The sequence below is a fragment of the Barbus barbus genome (genome assembly GCF_936440315.1).
Source record: "Barbus barbus genome assembly, chromosome: 11".
Lineage (NCBI taxonomy): Eukaryota > Metazoa > Chordata > Actinopteri > Cypriniformes > Cyprinidae > Barbus > Barbus barbus.
The window spans coordinates 1,865,171-1,883,919 of NC_136739.1; the positions used below are offsets into that span (position 1 = coordinate 1,865,171).

At 35.7% G+C, this 18,749-nt stretch overlaps 2 protein-coding genes across 2 annotated transcripts in view; both read right to left on the reverse strand.

The window, feature by feature from the left end:
* Positions 1 to 4,242: 4,242 nt before the first annotated feature.
* LOC306876658 (pituitary tumor-transforming gene 1 protein-interacting protein-like) lies at positions 4,243 to 7,216 on the reverse strand. The gene is made up of 7 exons (XM_079427994.1): positions 7,041 to 7,216; positions 6,080 to 6,132; positions 5,841 to 5,949; positions 5,453 to 5,555; positions 5,231 to 5,296; positions 5,080 to 5,126; positions 4,243 to 4,993 (listed from the first exon to the last, which is right to left on the reverse strand). The coding sequence occupies exons 1-7, from the start codon at positions 7,132 to 7,134 to the stop codon at positions 4,950 to 4,952; spliced, it is 516 nt and encodes a 171-aa protein (XP_079284120.1). The 5' UTR covers positions 7,135 to 7,216; the 3' UTR covers positions 4,243 to 4,949.
* A 1,160-nt stretch (positions 7,217 to 8,376) lies between these two features.
* The window catches only part of LOC306876590 (unconventional myosin-X-like), a 75,208-nt gene continuing 64,835 nt past the window's right edge, over positions 8,377 to 18,749 (reverse strand). The window contains exons 31-40 of the mRNA XM_079427887.1: positions 18,355 to 18,549; positions 18,121 to 18,278; positions 17,367 to 17,490; positions 15,612 to 15,909; positions 14,604 to 14,811; positions 14,148 to 14,284; positions 13,860 to 13,980; positions 12,212 to 12,670; positions 11,472 to 11,663; positions 8,377 to 10,295 (exon numbers count right to left, since the gene is read on the reverse strand). Coding sequence (XP_079284013.1) covers positions 10,191 to 10,295; positions 11,472 to 11,663; positions 12,212 to 12,670; positions 13,860 to 13,980; positions 14,148 to 14,284; positions 14,604 to 14,811; positions 15,612 to 15,909; positions 17,367 to 17,490; positions 18,121 to 18,278; positions 18,355 to 18,549 — 1,997 coding nt within the window. The 3' untranslated portion in view covers positions 8,377 to 10,190. The remainder of the gene's footprint in view (positions 10,296 to 11,471; positions 11,664 to 12,211; positions 12,671 to 13,859; positions 13,981 to 14,147; positions 14,285 to 14,603; positions 14,812 to 15,611; positions 15,910 to 17,366; positions 17,491 to 18,120; positions 18,279 to 18,354; positions 18,550 to 18,749) is intronic.

Sequence of the window (18,749 nt, forward strand, 5' to 3'; positions counted from 1 at the left end):
CTGGATTCTAACGTTTGATTGGTCCGGGCAAAACCACGTGATTCCCAGCAGGGGGCTGTATCCCCAGAACGCGCAAAATCAACTCGTCCATTTCATTGGACAGCATGAAACCACGTGACCAATCCTCATGTCCTGGTGACCCAAACTACTTTTAATTATGAACATAATTTCAACACAATATTACTTTTGCTTAATGAAAAAATATTACATTACTTCCAAGAAACTCTAGCACTCTCTATTCTAATTAGGGCCCAAGCCAGTAAGGCGCAGGGCCCTATTGTTCTTCTAAGGATTATTATTTTTTTTTTTTTTTTTTTTTTTTTTTTTTTTTTTTTTTTTTTATTTCAATCATCCGGGCACTTTTGGGGGCCTTAACGTGCCCGAAAACTCTCGAAAATTGGCACGCACATTGGAACCTGCGGCCATTAGGACGCCGCTGAGGCTGGGACCCGGGCGTGGCACAGGGGCTCTACGGCGCCCCCTGGAAAATTGTCAGAAAACTTGATGTATAGCTCACACATACTTGCACGTATTCATATGAAACTCGGTACACATATAGAACTCATTGAGCTGAACAACTTCCGCGCAGCATGTCATAGGCTCCGCCCAACAGGAAGTCGGCTATTCAGGGCTGTTTAAAAAGCGCATGCTCTGGAATTTGATATACTCCTCTGAGGATTTCCATACGATTGCCACCAAACTCGGTGAACATGATCTCAAGACATTGGGGACGCTAAATTGCGAAGATATTTTTGATATGTCGAACGGTTTGCCCGTGGCGAGGCGATGAAGTTATGGCGAAAAATGAGACCCAGGAAATGCCTAATAACGTCCACATACATTGTATGATGTAGATCAAACTTCAGTGATTTGTTCTTTGTATGATGCCGATCGGATAGATGTGACTATTATGACTGAAAGTTATAGCGCCACCAACTGGCTGCAGGAAGTGTGTCGTTTTCAAAATGCTTTGAATTCAGCATCTTATTTTTACTCGATTTGCTTCAAACTTCACCAGAATAATGTCAAAACACGGCCGATGTAAAACTGTGAAGGGAAGATTGATATCTAAAATTATGTTGCCATGGCAACGTGTCAAAGTTGAAAATTCGTTTCTGGTGATTTTGAGGCAGATAACATGTTTAGAATGTCATGAAACTCAACACACATATCAGTATTAATGATAGTTAGACACTGGAAAAAGCTCATATACGGGCGTGGAAGAGGCACTCTATAGCGCCACCTTTTGTCAAAAATGAGGGGGTTAGTTTTAGCTACAGACCCCAAACTCGGTACATAAATTGTTCTAATTAATCCGGACAACTTTCTAATTTACAGTCATTAGCTACGACCAACAGGAAGTCGGCTATATTTATTTTAATGTGGGTTTTTTTTAAAAACGGGCTGTAAACAAATTAATACTCCTCCAAGCAGAAACACGGAAATCACACCAAACATTTTTTATCATGATGCCAAAATACTGAAGATGCTAAATTGCGGACGGATTTAGGATATCTTGAACGATGATTTAATGGCAATTTATTAAAGTTACAGTAAAAAAGATCATTTCTTTTTTTTTTTTATCTTTTAAGAGCAGCTTCCAAACACTTCATAAAAAATTACATACACAGAACAATACAGTCTGAGGATATGTGATTAATTTTATGAATTTACAATACACTATGCAGAGGAGAAAATTTTAAAACTATCAGAGAGTTAGACTTAGACTGCTTCTGAGTGAGAGATCCCTGTCAGCCTGCAGCTGAGTGAGGGGTGGGGGTGGGGTGTGAGTGACTGTGTGAGTGACTGTGTGGATTGAGCCAGTGGGTGAGAGAGAGAAAGAGAGAGAGAGGGTCTGTTTTTTTAAATCTTTAAAAAATGCTTATAAATCATTAAAGATTTTGATAACACTTTATAATAAGGTCTCAATTCTTAACATTAGGAAATGCATTAATTAACGTGAACTAACAATGAAAAATATATTTTTACAGCATGTTAATTCTTCCATGATAGTATGAACTAACAAAGAACAATTTTTTTAAAGCATTTATTAATCTTTTTAATGTTAGAAAATTAGTCATGTTCAAAAGATAAACTTTAAAATGTAATAATATATAAACACATTTTGGAATTAATATTGATCAACATTAAATGGTATATAATTATTAATGATTATATATATATATATATATATATATATATATATAATGATAGCTACAGACACCAAACTCGGTACATAAATTGTTCTTATTAATCCGGACAACTTTCTAATTTACAGTCATTAGCTACGACCAACAGGAAATCGGCTATTTTTTTTTTTTATGTGTTTTTTTTTTTTTTAAACGGGCTGTAAACAAATTCATACTCCTTCAAGCAGAAACCAAAAATTCACACCAAACATTTTTTCACATGCTTCCAAGATACTGAAGATGCTACATTGCGGACTGATTTAGGATATCTTGAACGGTGATTTAATGGCAATTTATTAAAGTTACAGTAAAAAATAACACTTTTTTTTTTTATCTTTAAAGAGCAGCTTCCAAACACTTCATAAAAAATTACATACACAGAACAAGACAGTCTGAGATATGTGATTAATTTCATGAATTTACAATACACTATGGAGAGCAGAAAATTAAAACTATCAGAGTTCTCCTGTCTCTGTGCTTCTAATGTGTGCGGTGGGTGACTGACTGTGTGAGTTCAGTGAGTGTGGAGGGGGAGAGAGAGAGAGAGGGGGTCTGTTTAAACTTCTCAATAAAATCCTTAAAAAATGCTTATAAAGCATTAAAGGTTTTGATAACACTTTATAATTAAGTCTCTTTTGTTAACAGTAGGGAATGCATTAATTAACATGAACTAACAATGAAAAATATATTTTTTACAGCATGTTAATTCTTCATTGATAGTATGAACTTACAATGAACAAAATATTTTTAATATTAGAAAAATAGTCATGTTCAAAAGATAAAACTTTAAAATGTAATAATATATTAACACATTTTGGAATTGATTTTGATAAACATTAAATGGTATATATTTATTAATGATGTAAATTAACAACAGTTAAATAATGTTGTTTTTAACATTGGTTAATTCACAAATAACATTAAATATTAACAATATATGTTTTACTTTATTCATTTGTGTTAGAATAAATTATTCATGTTAGTTAATGGAAAAATAAATCATTAAAAAATGCTTATAAATCATTAAAACCTTTGGTAACTATAATAATTTCTCATTTGTTAGCATTAGTAAATGCATTAACTAACATCAACTACCAATGAAAAATATATTTTCACAGAATTTAAAGTTTTATATGTTGTTCTGTGTGTGTGTGTTTCACAGAGTTGATGGTTTGGAATAACCCTTTAATTGCCGTATCCCTTAAAACCAAACTGCCAGAGGGTTACTGTAATGTGTGTGCTCGCTGGGCACCGTTTTATCGATGCCACCGGGATGGCGTATGCTGACGGCTTGGGCCCGTCATCGCTGCTCGCAGCTATATTTCTATTTTATCTTCACCCTCTAAAACACTTGCACTTTCAATTCATTTTGTTTTCTTTAAAAAGCTTTTATCAATAGCTTTTATAAATCATCTGAAATCTGAATAAATACGCTTCCATTGATGGTATAAGACAATATTTGTCTGAGATACAACTATTTGAAAATCTGGAATCTGAGGGTGCAAAAAAATCTAAATATTGAGAAAATCACCTTTAAAGTTGTTCAAATTAAGTTCTTATCAATGCATATTACTAATCAATAATTAAGTTTTAATATATTCACGGTAGGAAATCTACAAAATATCTTCATTGAACATGATCTTAATATCCTAATGATTTTTGGCATAAAAGAAAAATCAATAATTTTGACCCATGCAATATATTTTTGGCTATTTCTACAAATATACCCCAGAGACTTAAGACTGGTTTTGTGCTCCGGAGTCACATATAACTTGCTACATGTCCTGCATTAGGCTAACTGAGACTTGTTGCATATCTTTTGTTGGTTTTGATTGCTTCTGTTGACATCATTTTTAAGTCACTTTGAATAAAAGCTTCTGATAAATGACTAAATGTAAATGTAATGTACTTCTTTGGGGTCTCATGTATAAAAAACAAAAACATGATCAACATTTAAAAATGCATAAAATACATTTATATAAAAAATATTAAATCAAAAAAATAATAAATTGACTTGCATCACTACAAAAAAACATGAAACATTTGTTCTTTTGATGTTTAATGCATCAAAATGACTAGCAATACGATTTAGATCAAATCTATTTAAACAATTTTAATAAATACAGTAAACAGAAAACAAATGTACAATATTCACTTTTATTGATATCTTTCTCACAGTTTGTCAATTGCACTGATCAACTCTTTGGTTTAATTACAATAAGCTAGTGATTAAAACATTAAAAAAATGCAGCACATAGACAAATTTAATTGAAATGCCATCAAACTAGCAAAGGCAGAGACAAATCAATTTGTCAATCTGAAACGTGTAGGACATTAATCTATAAAGCACACAGATATATATTTATGCAAGACAAGTCCTAGTTTATTCTGAGTAATAAAGCTGCACAGCTAGAATTTCATGTACTGCCAACCAACTTTAGTCCAATGCAGACTCAAATATCAACATGTCTTGCTTAATATGGTTGAAGCTTATTTAGATTTGCACGTCATCAATGCACTTATTTACTAGGCTTCATAAATACAATGTCTAAATGTGGTTTGCTTGAAGATCCATTGAAAATCCAGTTGTGAGAAAATTAAATTTCAAGCCAAAGGTAATGTGTGTTTGTGAGGTCAGCTGCTAACTGCTATCTTCAGTATCTTTCAAACTCAAAGAAAAAGTGCTGGAAATGTGTTCATTTTTACAATAGGTGTGTGAGGTCAAAGAAAAGACAACAGTGGAGCATCATCACAAGTTTCTTAGCTGTTCTCAAATCTGGAGTACGGGTTATCCTTATTCAAACCTAAAACAGAGTTAGCAATAAACAGTGTAATTACGATTTATCAGTGAACTATAAAGATAATGCAATTTATATATAGGAAATCTTACCGTATTTCAGTCGCATTTCTTCATGTCTCTGCCTCATCTCTGCTTTCCTGCATTCAAATAAGAACTTGTTTCTTACTGAGCATTATTTCATCAAGACATCTCCACAATTCTTAACAAAATAATCAAATGCATGAAATGAAACAAATCGTACCTCTCCTCTTGGCGGAACTGTCTCAGATGAGCTTGTCTCTCCATTTGCTCATCACTCCTTTTAGACCTTTCGGATTTTCAGGAGACATTAAATGTAATCCAATTTGTTATTATTAATTAGTAGCAGTAAATCAATATATATAATTTTCAATTATGAAGATAAATATGTACAAATGAATGGCTGATCACAAACTTTAATTGCAAGTGCTGGTTTTAATCTTACCCAATGTTTTCACATTTACAGCAGCGGAAGCAGCAGACAAATATGGCGATGATGATCACCCCCGCGATCACAGAGATGGTAATGATGAGAGTCTGGAAATTCACTGAGATTATACAACACAGAACGGATGTGATCATTCTTGTACAAAACTCACAGCTTGTTCTCAGACACTGGCAATAAAGGTTAAACTGGCCTGGACACATTTTACAAGCGTGTAAATGTAATAAAGTGACCATCTAGAATGTAATTAGGTTGTACTATGAACTATGATTGTGACATATAAAGCTCTTCTAGATTTTACAGTTCATCTCATAACAAATGCATATGATTCATCCATTAAGAAGGTAAAGAGATGGCAAGATGTTTCTTGCTGTATTGTCAGTCTTACTCCAGCACACTCCCCATCGTGCTTCTGAGAGCGGACAAACACTGTGAGAGGGCAGGATGCTCTTCACTGGATAGTCCATGCATTTCTGGCTTGAGATGCACCACAAACACTGAAAAAGAGATAAATAACACACATTTTATAGTGTTTTACTAATTATTGCTGACTGTGGAACAAACACGGGGTTCAGAAGTCTGATGAACACAATTGTTGACAGAGAATAACAAATTATAATATCTTACCGAAACAATCATCAGACATTCTTCACAAGTTGTGTTGGATTTTATAGTGCAGTCTGTGAAAAGAACAAGTCTGATATCAGTGACGACCCCAGATAGCACACGTACGTCTGCAAGATGTCTGTTAAAGATCTCTTGATCTGGAAAGCAACGTCTGGCAGACGTCAGTTTTACATACATTCTAAATCATAAACATCTGAAAGACATCTAATAGATGTCTATTTGACATCTAAAAGGAAACGTCCTATAGACGTATTGCAGATGAGCAAACACCCTAAAAACTATGTCTTGCAGACGTCATATAGACATCTCCGAGATGTACGCTTGATATCTCCGTTATACATCTCAAATATTTTCAGACAAGTACATTTCTAAAATTGATTTGGATAATTGAAATCTGAACCAAACTCAGAAATCAGCATCAATGAACATAAAACATCTTTTTATATAGCAGTTATGTTAAATATTACCCCTGACCTCTACTACTGAGCACAATATTATTTTATGTTTCCTAGCCTATCATGTGATTTAAACAAAAGTCTCTCTCTGCCTTTAATAAACCGCAGGAAACTATTAAAAAGTGCATTCAAACGAGCGAATAAAATCTTTACAGTTGACTAAAAACAAAACTATTTTCAAACACGTCATATTTTAAGCAAGTAAAGCAGTGCTTGGGGTCCAGTGAGTGAAGTCACAGTCTGGTTATAACGTTACATGAATTATTATTAAAACATGACAAATTCCAATAAAATAGACGATATGCTGGACGATTAATTCAATAAATGTCAAAACATTGGCTGCGTTTCAAATCGTCGCGAGCTGCCTACACAGACAGCATTAGATCATCACGAGCGCGCTCTGAATCTGAACCCATTGTGTGCATGAGTTCTGTCCAACATGCTGTATAAGTAGACAGATAGTTTAATAAGTAAAGACACAGCACAGCAGCACGGCTGAAACTTACTTGTTTCTGGACTTGTCGTCTGACCGAAAATTATAACAAAACAGAAGGAGAAGAAAACAAAAGTAAAAAGTAAAAAAGTCCGAGTTTGGATCATGATGGCAAACGCAGCGGATCTGTGTTGCTTCAGACCTGGCTGGTCATGTGTTTGAACGACGACTTTTGCAAGATCCTCCCAGTTTCGAAATAGTGGTTTATGGTTAAGCAGGATTTGATTTAGTTCTTGTTTTCCTGACAAACAATAATGTGGGTTTATTAAAAGAAAATAGCAGGCAAAAGTAGGCTGCTTAAAATGTATTTACACATAGCATAGCATTGCAGTCAAACGATTAATCGCGATTAATCGCATCCAAAATAAGTTTTTGTTTACATAATATGTGTAAATTTATTGTGTGTATATATAAATACACACACATGCATGTGTATATTTCAGAAAAAAAATATTTTTACAGATATTTATTTATAATATAAATTATATGAATATATAGACATGTAAATACATGTACAAATTTTCAAAATATATACTGTATGTGTGTGTATTTATATAGGTATACATAATAAATATACACAGAACACACATATATTATGCAAACAAAAACGTTTATTTTGGATGCGATTAATCGTTTGACAGCACTAATTAAAAGTAAGAAAAAAGTAATAAAATTTGGAAAACAAACTGATGTTAGCTTTTTTTAAATGGCTAATTTTTGTCAACTAAATATTTGTCATATTTTATCTAAATGTAATAACTGGCTCTGAAACATTCTTTTTTTGAATATTTATTTATTATATTTATTGATATTAGCTCCATAGCTAAAAAGTATGTTGTGTAGGAGAGCATAGGCTATACAAAAAAGGCAGGATTTATATTTGAGTAAAACATGACTTCAGAATTGACTGTCCACAGATATGAGTGCTGTTGCTCATAAAGCACACTATCAAACAAATATCTGAACACGTGCAGTAATCATATCTGAAGGGAAGACATTTTGCAGTCACATATTGCCTTGCACTGGACATTCAAAAGACTCCTACTGTAAAAACCTCTGATAGAAACATGCCTTTAATGAACCAGTATGCCTTCATCGGGAACAAAACTAATATCCACACCAATGCACTTTGTTCATCTTTATATTATATATTCTTCTTTATATATTTTGTAACAAAGATGAACAGAAACAAACTCAAACAATTAAAAAATATCCTTATTACAAGGGAACTTGGATAAATTAACGCAAGTTGTAATTTATTTTATATCATGTGCATGAGATTGTGGGGAAAAAAAGGAACAAAGGAAAACATAGGTCATTTTATAACACTTTTAAATAACCAACCAACTGGAATTGAAATAATTTATTAAGCATTTTGTAAATCCAGTTACAAAAAAAAAAAAAAAAACGTTGATTTTCATCCTCGACACAAACTGGAATATTTTGACGCTAAACTAAAGATGATGAGATGCACTCTTGCAGTGAACTGACCAGCAGCGCACCAGATTTATTAATGGAGCAATAATGAACAGAACTTGAGGTTGTGGTACCACATAAACGAGTCTCTGATACCACAGTGACATCCTCCATTCATATAATCACTCTGTGTTACATCACTGATGTAGGGAGTCTAATCACGACATGCCATCATCATCAACAGCCATACAATGACACTAACACTGAATAAATACCCGGCCCACCCATAATTATTCACTCTCTTTTAGGCACACAAAATCATCCTTCAGTTACAAGCATGCAGGCTTCCCTAAAAAAAAAAATTCTTAAGAAAAAAAGACAAGCATATTCCAAACATCCGTCTGAAAAAGGTTTGACATTTAAACTGAAATGGATCAATTTATCTTGAAAAAAATCATTTACAACTGACCTACTGTGTGAAATAGCACAGTCATAGCTTTTCTGCAAATATCAGTACAGCGGTATTCCACCAATTTCCTTGCTATAGCAACCAAAACACTGCACTGAAATGTTGAGATATTGCTTATGTCTTTATACTGTACCTGAGCTTAACCCAGATGGGGCCGTTCACATTTCAGTGTTTTTTGTTTTGTTTGGTATTTATGTAAACATGCACTAGACAGACATGTTTGACTCGCGTCTTTTGAGGCATCTCGCACGACACTGCATTCTAAAAATGTGCCACTTAAAAAGCACATCTCTATACCTTTTTACTTTTTTTTGCATCTTATTTTTAAACACAAAACTTGATCTGTGTGAATGGCCCCTAAGGACCAAACATTTCCGTCTAGTATGCTTACTTTGAAATGGAAATGTGGCACAGTGGAATCAAAAAATGCAAGACACAGAGTCTAGAGGCATGTTTTAAATTTTTTTAAGAATGCTGTGTCATGTATGAGGCACTGCAAAAGACGCGGCACATCTAGCATGTTTACATATAGAGATACATCAATGGAAAAGCAGTGCAATGCAAAAACGCTTTCTGTGTGAATAGCCCCTCATGCACAATACACAAGAGAATGCATGGATAAAAACAGCAAGAAAAAACGTTTCCTCATTCTCTCAACCCGAGAAACAGTAACAGACAAACAGTAACACAGAAAGCCATCTAAATGACACAAATCTGCACGGACCAGCCCTTGTGCGGAGTAAGGCAAGTTTTAACACGGCTGTTGAGGCCTTCAATGTGTGCAGTCACCTCAGGCTATTAGTCTTTGAAAGCTCTCAGCAAAACATTGTTATGTGTGTAACATTTAAAACCATGTTTTGATCTTTTCACTTCAAAGAGTGTTCGAAACTGAAATTGGCAAAAAGCAGAAAGGAGCGCGTTGAAGCATTCAGGACTTTGAGGTATTGGCGATGAACATTTGCTGGTCAATTAGCATTGAACCTCGTACTAACCAGACGTGATGGGATAAAGGAATAAGTGCTAAATTTAGCTCTGATGATTGACAGGACAGTCTGTTGGTAGCCCCGCCCACAGAAGAATCTCATTGGTCTGTATATTAAACATCAATGATGACACGTTGTTAGAGGGGTGGTTGTCTACACACATACAGATTAGAATAAAAAACAAAACATGTTTGTCCTATTACTGGTTCCTGTATCATCATCTTATATTCATCAATCCACATCCCTGCTGTTGAATTCATCAGTGCGAAGGAAGTCTCTGATTGGTCAGCACTCATCACCTGATCCAGTTGCTCCCAAAGCTGGCCACTGATCTGACACTGCATCGCTTCTTAACTATCATGTTGATGTAGGCTTTCATTATTTTGGTGATCTCTCCAACCTGAAAAAAGCCACAGTTTAATCACAGTGAACAAAGCTGAAGAAAGCAAACACTTCTATTCAATTACATGTTGATTATGTATTCTTAAAGGGGTCATATGATGCAATTTCAAGTTTCTCTCAGCCTGTAAGTACGTTTTCATATTAAAAGAATTTGCCACTGACTATTCAAATGCGAGTTTTGAGCAGTGTAGAGTAACTAATCGTTTCTGCGATCACAAATGCAGACGTGGTGTTATGTTTACGCGGCGCAATGCGTAAAAACACAGCATAAGTCATTATAATCAGTAATTATGCCACCACTGGATGCACCTCGTTTATAATGGGTTTTATTTATCACGATACAGTAAGGGGCGTAACATTTCCGTCACACGCTTGAGATATTCGGCCAATCACAATGCACTGGATACCTGGCCAATCAGAGCACACCTCGCTTCTCAGAGCGATGAGCTTTGTAAAAAATCGACGCATTTCAGAAAGGCAGAGCATAGAGGAGCAACAATAATGCACAGTATGTGGAAAATAATGTGTTTTTTTAACCTTAAACCGCATAAACATTGCATTACACCAAATACACAAAATAATGTTCTTTTTAGCAACATCATATGACCCCTTTAAAGGGATAGTTCACCCCAAAAATGAAAATTCTGTCATCATTTACTCCCTACAAACGTATTCTTGAAAACAAAACATTGAAGCTTCAACATTGTGAAATAGTTCTTATGAATCAAAGGCTTAATGCAAGGGGAAAAAACTAAAATTACAGCAAATTAAATGTGGTAAATGGAAGCTTAACCGCACTGTGTGATACAAGAGAACAAACCACATTGGTTCTTGTGGAAGCGTGTTTGCCTGACTGTGAGAACAAACCTTGTTATTGTACATTTGAGTTTCCGTTTACCATATTTGATGTGCTCTATGCATTGATCAGTGTTTCAATGTGAATAAAGGCCTAAATTATCATGTCTCCTCAGAAGACTTGGATTAAACTGCTTGCTTCATACTGATTATGGTTTCAATGTCTTTATAAACTTTTTGAAAGGTCAAAGTTTTGGTGTCATGAGCTTTCAATGAGGGGTCAGAAATTCTTTTTTAGAAGATGAATGGGTTTGGAACGAAATCTAAACAGAATATTATTTTTTGAGTGAACAATCCATTTAAAATGACATTTGATTACCTGAGGTGTCTCAAAGAACATGTCCCTCCCATCCACTGTGATCTTATATGTGCTGGAGTGAGGAGCTCCAAAGAAGACAATGTGTTCATAGGGGAAAGTCTCCAGAGGTTTGGCCTCTCCTCGCTTATACACAGACACGTTCTCGGCACTCACGCTCAGCCAGAGGTCATGAGGGAAACCACCTTCTTTACACTGCACACAGAATCACAGCACGTGTCAGATTAGCCTATCGAATAAGTATCCAGGTACTATCTTGGATTCAAAAAGCATGTTACAGTCAAGTGTTAAAAGGGGGCCACAAAGAGCTTTTTTGACCATTTCAATTAAAGTGCCCCTATTATGGATTTATGAAAATTACCTTTCATGCAGTGTGTAACACAGCTCTAAGTGAATGAAAACATCCTGCCAAGCTAAATCTAAAAGTGCACCGTGTATAAAGTTATTGTCTCTCAAAAGAAAGAGTCGACTCTGAATCATTTAAACGAGTCGTTTTTTAAACGTATCCCAAGCCGTTTCATGTTGAGGTCAACATGAAACATTAGCATATTGCCATGCATATTTTGTCTTTTGGCATTGGTCTGAATGAAAATGCTAATTCATTCTTTGCCACTAGGTGCCGCTTTTGGAGCGGTAAAAATAGCGGTTTCCCCGTTACGCTGTACACAAAGCATGCATCCCAAAACCAAAATATGAACCTTTCATTACCCATAATAGGGACACTTTTCATCCTCGGCTCTTACCTCCACATCAAACAGCGTTGATCCATACCCAGGCCACTCTTTAATGATGTTCATGTATTTGAGCATGGCTTGGTGCTGATCCAGTCCATGCAGTCGACTCCATTTCTCCATAATATTGGCCCTGGTGGCTGAAGTCTCTTCCTTGATCCACATTTCCATCATTTGTTCCTCCTGCATGCTGCGCTGCTTCTTCATGGTGCCTGTCTTCAGCCCTCGCCTCAGCGTGCCGTCCAGGAAGCTCGTCCTCCTCCTTTCCAGGGTTTGTCCTGATCCGGCTGCGCCTCCTCCTTTGGTGAACTGAAGTATGCGGTTGCGCAGACGGCCGGTGGGGTAGACGCTGTCCAAGCTCCAGTTCACCCGAGACACATCCCCATACAGGTACTGCAGACGTAAAGCAGCCAGGTGCTGAAGGGTGTCCTCATGGGCAGGAAAGTGACCGCTTATTAAGCTTTCATGAGCCTGGAGAGATGAATAAGATGCAGACTCACATCTGACTTCTTCTAAAGTCCAAAAATGACCTTTTTTATGTTTTTCATACTTGCACATACCAAATTTTGAAAAGAAAAAACAGCTACATAATCTAAAATCAAGTACAAAGGTGCAATACATAGAGCACAGCTGAATTACAGCCACTGTTGCTGGTATGCTGTAACCACACAATTCAAGTCTCTTTCTACAATGATGACCATTCAGAAGATGATTTTTGAAAATGAAACACTATAGATAATGATTTGAACAGAATAAAGGCGAGAAGTGAAAATTTCTCTTCTTCAGCAACTTGCCTATGAACAGAGAATCTCAATTTCTGTTCCATACCCTAAGATGTGATTTATAGCAGAAAATATCACCAAATTCAAAATATTCTATGCTCAGAATCAATATTGTTGATACTGAAACTAAAACGAATGAAAATGTTTCAATTCATAATTAAAACAAATCTGAAATATAAATAAAATATATTAGTTTTATAAACTTAATCTCCCTCTGTGGGACGCCTAAATTTACTTCACTATATTACAATTAAATCCTAATTTAATCATGACAAACTATATATCGTTGGAAAGGTCAAACTCCTAAATAGATATTTTTCCACTGTTTTTTTGTTAAAATATTATGTAGAAAAAGTAATAGATTAATTTATGACAAGAATGCACCTGAAAAATCTACATCATATCAGGAGCTCTGACCGTTGTCACAAAAAGTCTTCTTCGTTGCCTTTTTGTCTATCACACTTCAGAAATCATCAAAAATTATATATCAATTGAAAACTCAAAATCTCAAAATTCATCCTTTAAAAGCCAATTTAAAATCAGAAATCCCATTACCATGAAAATAGAACATCAAAATCATGTTACAAAACGTTTTTGTTCATGAATTATAAAAATTGAAGTTTGGATCGTTCACTTTCACGTCAAAAATGTGAGAGTGACAGTAAAGGGGTAAAATATCTTGGAAACCAACTGAAATGAGTAAGTTTAAGTTGCTAAAATTAATAAAACTTAAATACCATACCAATAGAAAACAAATAAATATTTTAAACTAAAATTGCTGAATGGGAAACGTTACGGATAATTTCTCCAGGTATTACACACCTCCATGATTGAACTGATCAGAATAGAGCCAAGAAATGAAAGTATAAATGACTGACCTGCTCAAACATGAAGACAAACTCCACTCCTTCCTTGGGCATGCTCTCCACATCCAAGAAACAATACAGTTTGAAGTACAGCTTCCATGGGCCGTCCTCCTCCACTTCACTTCCTGCCAACCTGAGAAACAACCACCACAACAAACAATTGTTTTTGTGCTATTTCAGATTGGTTTTAGAGGCTTTGGAGATTATATTAGAATATTACAGCTTTAATAACCAAGTGATGATACATGCGTTTTGTAGGAACAGAGTTTAATTTCTGAGAGTGAATAGGTGTAATTTTACCTCTCGAACTTGGCCAGCACATCGGCCACAATCACCCTGCTCTCCACGGCCCGGTCGATCGAGCTGTTATGCTCAAACAAAGCAAACATGTTCCTGCTGTCCTCCATAGCCAAGCCTCGGATCAGTTTCTCTACCACCTACACAAAGAAAAGAAACAAAGCACATCTCCATCAGCGTATTACACCATGCATTCCTGATTAAGAGGAACATGATCTATATCTAGGCAAGATTTGTTCAGATTTCTGTTCTCTGTAAAGCTCAGCTAGACTTTTATCCCCTCAATGGCTACAGCCAAAATCATTATTTGTTATATAATTTTTTGTCTTACAACGGTATGAAAAAGCATGATTACATTTGTGGGTGCAAGAGTGCAGTTCTGAATATACCTGATTATTCTCTTAGAACACTGGGTTCTTGTATTATGATATGTGTTATGATATTTCTGCAGTCCCTCACCTCTCCTGCTGTAGTGTGAGAGTTGATTGAAATCTTGCAGGAGCCTCCACCATGGCAGTAAACAGTGGTCGTCATCTCACGTCTGAGCAAAAGAGCGATGATCTCCTCTTGCGAAGGCACAAACTCCCGCGCTTTTGTCTTCTTCAGCGACTCGCCAATGAACACAGCAAACATCTCTATTTCTGTCCCAGGGAACAGCTCCTTTATCCTAAAAAGTCATTGATATCAGAAAATATTAAATGGCACCAAATGCTAAATATTCTGTGTTGTTATTATTAACTAAAACTAAAACTAATAAAAAAATCAGTAATTGAAATAAAGCAGAGATCAAATATAAATAATATACTTTTAAACTTTATTTAAAATTAAGATTTTAAAAATTTAAATAATTTTAGATGCAAAATTAGACATGTTTCCTTGGAAACTAATTGAAATTAAAAAGTTTTAGTAAAATTATTAAACTTAAATTTATATTAAATTAAATTACAGTTAATAGAAATATAAAAAACAAAAATTACTAAAACTCAACTGATAAAATAAACACAAAAACGCCCATTTGAAATATGAATAAATACCATTATATTATATTAATAATATAGCACTAAAATAAAAAAGATCAAGTCTTTAGGTAAAATACCCCAGAATTTTGAAGTTTCTTACAATGCTGTAAACCGACTGCCCTATATTAATATTCTCCATTGTTTGTCCAAAACATGTCACTAACATAATTCATGCAGATCAAATGAGTTAAAATTTTTACAAATTGTTGTGTTACCACCCAACACAAAGCCAGGATGGGCTATGCCATTGTTATACTTTTCAAAGGATGCAATGAATTTGATTATTTTGGCTGATGTGCAAGGGCTTGGGCCCGGATGTTTTTCCCAACATTTTCCTGTATTTTCTTCTCAAAGTGCACCACAACCCTTCATCTATATGTTACAAATCACTAAATTCTATGATTTAACAGTGAAAGTAAATGCCATATTAAAAGAGTAGCTACGACACCTTTTCAGGTGGAACCGGAGGTATCTGAGGATGCCGCGGCTGGGCAAGAAGGTGCAGCTCATGCAGGTGAGCAGATGCCAGTGTGCACGGTTGGCAGGGCTGTTGGGCTGAGGCACGTGATTGGTTTGTTTGATCAGCTGACAGTACACTTCATCTCTGAGCGGCCGCAGATCTTGACATGTCTGTAAGATGCCCTGAACGATAGGCATTGGGTCTGACACAGCTTCCATCTCCTGTAATGAGTTGAAGATTTTGACTGCCTCATCTTGCAGGCTGGTGTAGCCTTTCTCCTTTTGCACTGCGAGAAGTAGGACAGGAAGAGGAGACAGATGGAGAAAGGGACACAGACACAAAGGATTAAATCCATCATCCTACCAATGCAAATCCAGAGTTCAAAAGATAAAACTGTGCGTCACCGAGTAAATAAATCATCAGTGGACAATCCAACAATGGGGCCAAAATATGTGAACTGTGTGATCGATTAATAAAGGAATGAAATAAACAGTAAGCTCTTTTAATGGCATAAGTGGCCTGCTGTCAATTACCACCGAAAATACTTTTGTCTTTTAGTTTGTAAAAAGGTAGTTGACATGCAATGACATACATTTTTTAAACCGTTAGAAAAAAAAAATCGAAATTCTTGGATAATTATTCTATATGCATGTATTTATTAATACTAGTGCTTTAAATACAGGATGCACAATTTTGCATGAAATCCCTGTTGAATGCCTTCAGCCACTGGTTTTCACTCTCTCCAAGAGAGCTCCATCACGAGCACAATTCATGCCAACGACCCGTAACATAACTGCATATTTAGTAAGATGTTAAACATATTTAGCTAGCTAGATAGAAAAGGATCACTCAAATCAGAAAGAATGTGAAGGCTATGATGACTGCAGTGGACATGAGAGGAAGTTTATTATTTGTTCCTTCTGAATATTTTCAGCTGACAGCTGACTTTTTTTTTTTTCTCAGAATTGCGTGATTTAAACTCACATATCAGTCTTTTTCCCCTCTCAAAACTGGACTTTAACTCGCAATTCTGACTTTATAACTCGCAATTGCGCGTTTATATCTCACAATTCTGAGAAAAAAAATCTGAAGTCAGAATTGTGAGATAAAAAGTCGCAATAAGCTTTTTTTATATTTTATTCAGTGGCAGAAATTTCGATATTTCAGACATACGGAGTGATTATTATACTCTGATCGGACACCGCCACACAAATGTGGCTTTTTGTTCATTTTTGTTGCAGGATTTTACAGAGTAACAGCTCACTACCGGTTACAAAATACACTGTAACGGTCAGTCATAGGCAATTCTGGTTGCATTTTTCATCAATTAATATATTAAATTATCCTTTGACTATGTTCTGACCCGCCATCTAGTGGTGAACTTGTTTTTGGCCCGATGTCAAACTTATATTATGTATGTATTACTTATATACCATTATTGTATTTATTAACATTTTGAATTAGCTCTAAAATTCAAGTTTTAGTCGTTTTATTATCTGCTTTTGTCATTATTATTATTTTATTTTTCTATATTGCTTTAATCAATTTTTTCATTTTAGCACTTGATGATTTTTTATTTCACATTCATTTACATTTATGCATTTAGAAGATGCTTTTATCCAAAATGACTTAGATTGCATTTAGGGTGTACATTTTGTTCTCTGGAAATCAACCCCATGGCTGTGCTATCAGTCACTATGCTCCGCTGAAACACAGAGTAGATCAGTGTAATGAGAGACTCACAGCTGACATTGACCTCTCCGTACGGTAGAGGCAGCAGGGGCGAGTGCAGCGGGTGCTGCGTGTATCTCAGGATGGGGTTCCTCCAGTACATCTGCTCCACAGCCTCCACATTAAGACTGCTCTCCTGCACAACCATGAAAAGAAAGATGGCATTAGGGTTTTTTATTCATATAACACAATGTACATCCACTGATCACTGGAGATGGAAACACAGCACACAAAGGAATTTTGAGCTTTGCTGTTTTTGCCCTGCTTGAAACCATGTTGAGATGACATGATCAAGTCAATACTACTGGCTTTATATAGAGCCAACTGTCCCTGTATGTTTTCTCAAGATATAAATGAATCATGTTGAAAAGCACAGGCTAGTGTCATAATGGCACAGGTAACAGAAAATTTATTTTAAGCATCCACGACACTAGATGTGTCCAGCAGAACACAAACTAACATGACTGAGTGCATCTTTGCCATTCAAAATGACTCAGATCTGTTGCATAAATGTAGAACAGAAGCACACAGAAATAATAGAATAAATACAGCAATTAGAAAAAAAATAAGAGAAAACAGTCTGAGTGAACAGCACACAGAGCACTCATTCGTGTACCTCACTTAACACTACAGGTTTTGACCCTGAGGGAGTGTCGGGGTTCGAGAGGTATCGGCTTCCCCAACTGAAACATGATTGTTATTGAGATGAAAAAACTCACTCCACATGAAATTGCAAATTCAATGAGATATTTTAGGGTGAATGTACCTTGATATCTCGGATGAGTTGCTGGGTAGGTGTTTCAATGGGAACCTTGCTGTCAATGGCCACCTGAATGGCTGAAGCCCATCTCATGGCTTCGTTCAGTAGTTTGCTGTAGAGACGGTAAGAGTGCTTTCTCCCATGGACTATTATGTTCCAGTAACCTGTGGTGAACGGGGGAATTAGAAAAGGTCCAAAGAACATTTGAAGAAATCTAATAAGTTCTCAACTTGAACTCACCTGTCTCCTTGTAAACTTTCTCATCGGGCTGAACAACCGAGCAAAGGCTGTTGAGCACCAGTGTTCCCAGTTTAGAGGCGCTGCGCTCTGATGATTTATAATAATCCAGTGAGTTATTGGTCAGAACAAACCAGCGTTTCTTTAGCTTGAGAGATGTGCTCTTCCCACTGGACTTCATCTCTTTATGCAGCCAACCTGACAGAAACATTGAAAGAGGAAAGAATTACAATCAAGGAAGCATGAGAAGACTTTGCCTGTGTGTATTTTAGTGACCATAAAATTGAAAGAACGATTCAAATAATTGCTATAGATTAGTTCTGAGATGCAACTATTTGAAAATCTGGAATCTGAGGGTGCAAAAAATCTAAATATTGAGAAAATCACCTTTAAAGTTG

Excerpts from the sequence above, each read along its gene's own strand:
- LOC306876658 (XM_079427994.1), bottom strand. The coding sequence starts at position 7,134 with ATGATCCAAACTCGGACTTTTTTACTTTTTACTTTTGTTTTCTTCTCC. Across the intron at positions 6,133-7,040 it reads GACGACAAGTCCAGAAACAA|ACTGCACTATAAAATCCAAC; the intron begins GTAAGTTTCAGC and ends TTCTTTTCACAG. Across the intron at positions 5,950-6,079 it reads AATGTCTGATGATTGTTTCG|TGTTTGTGGTGCATCTCAAG; the intron begins GTAAGATATTAT and ends TCTCTTTTTCAG.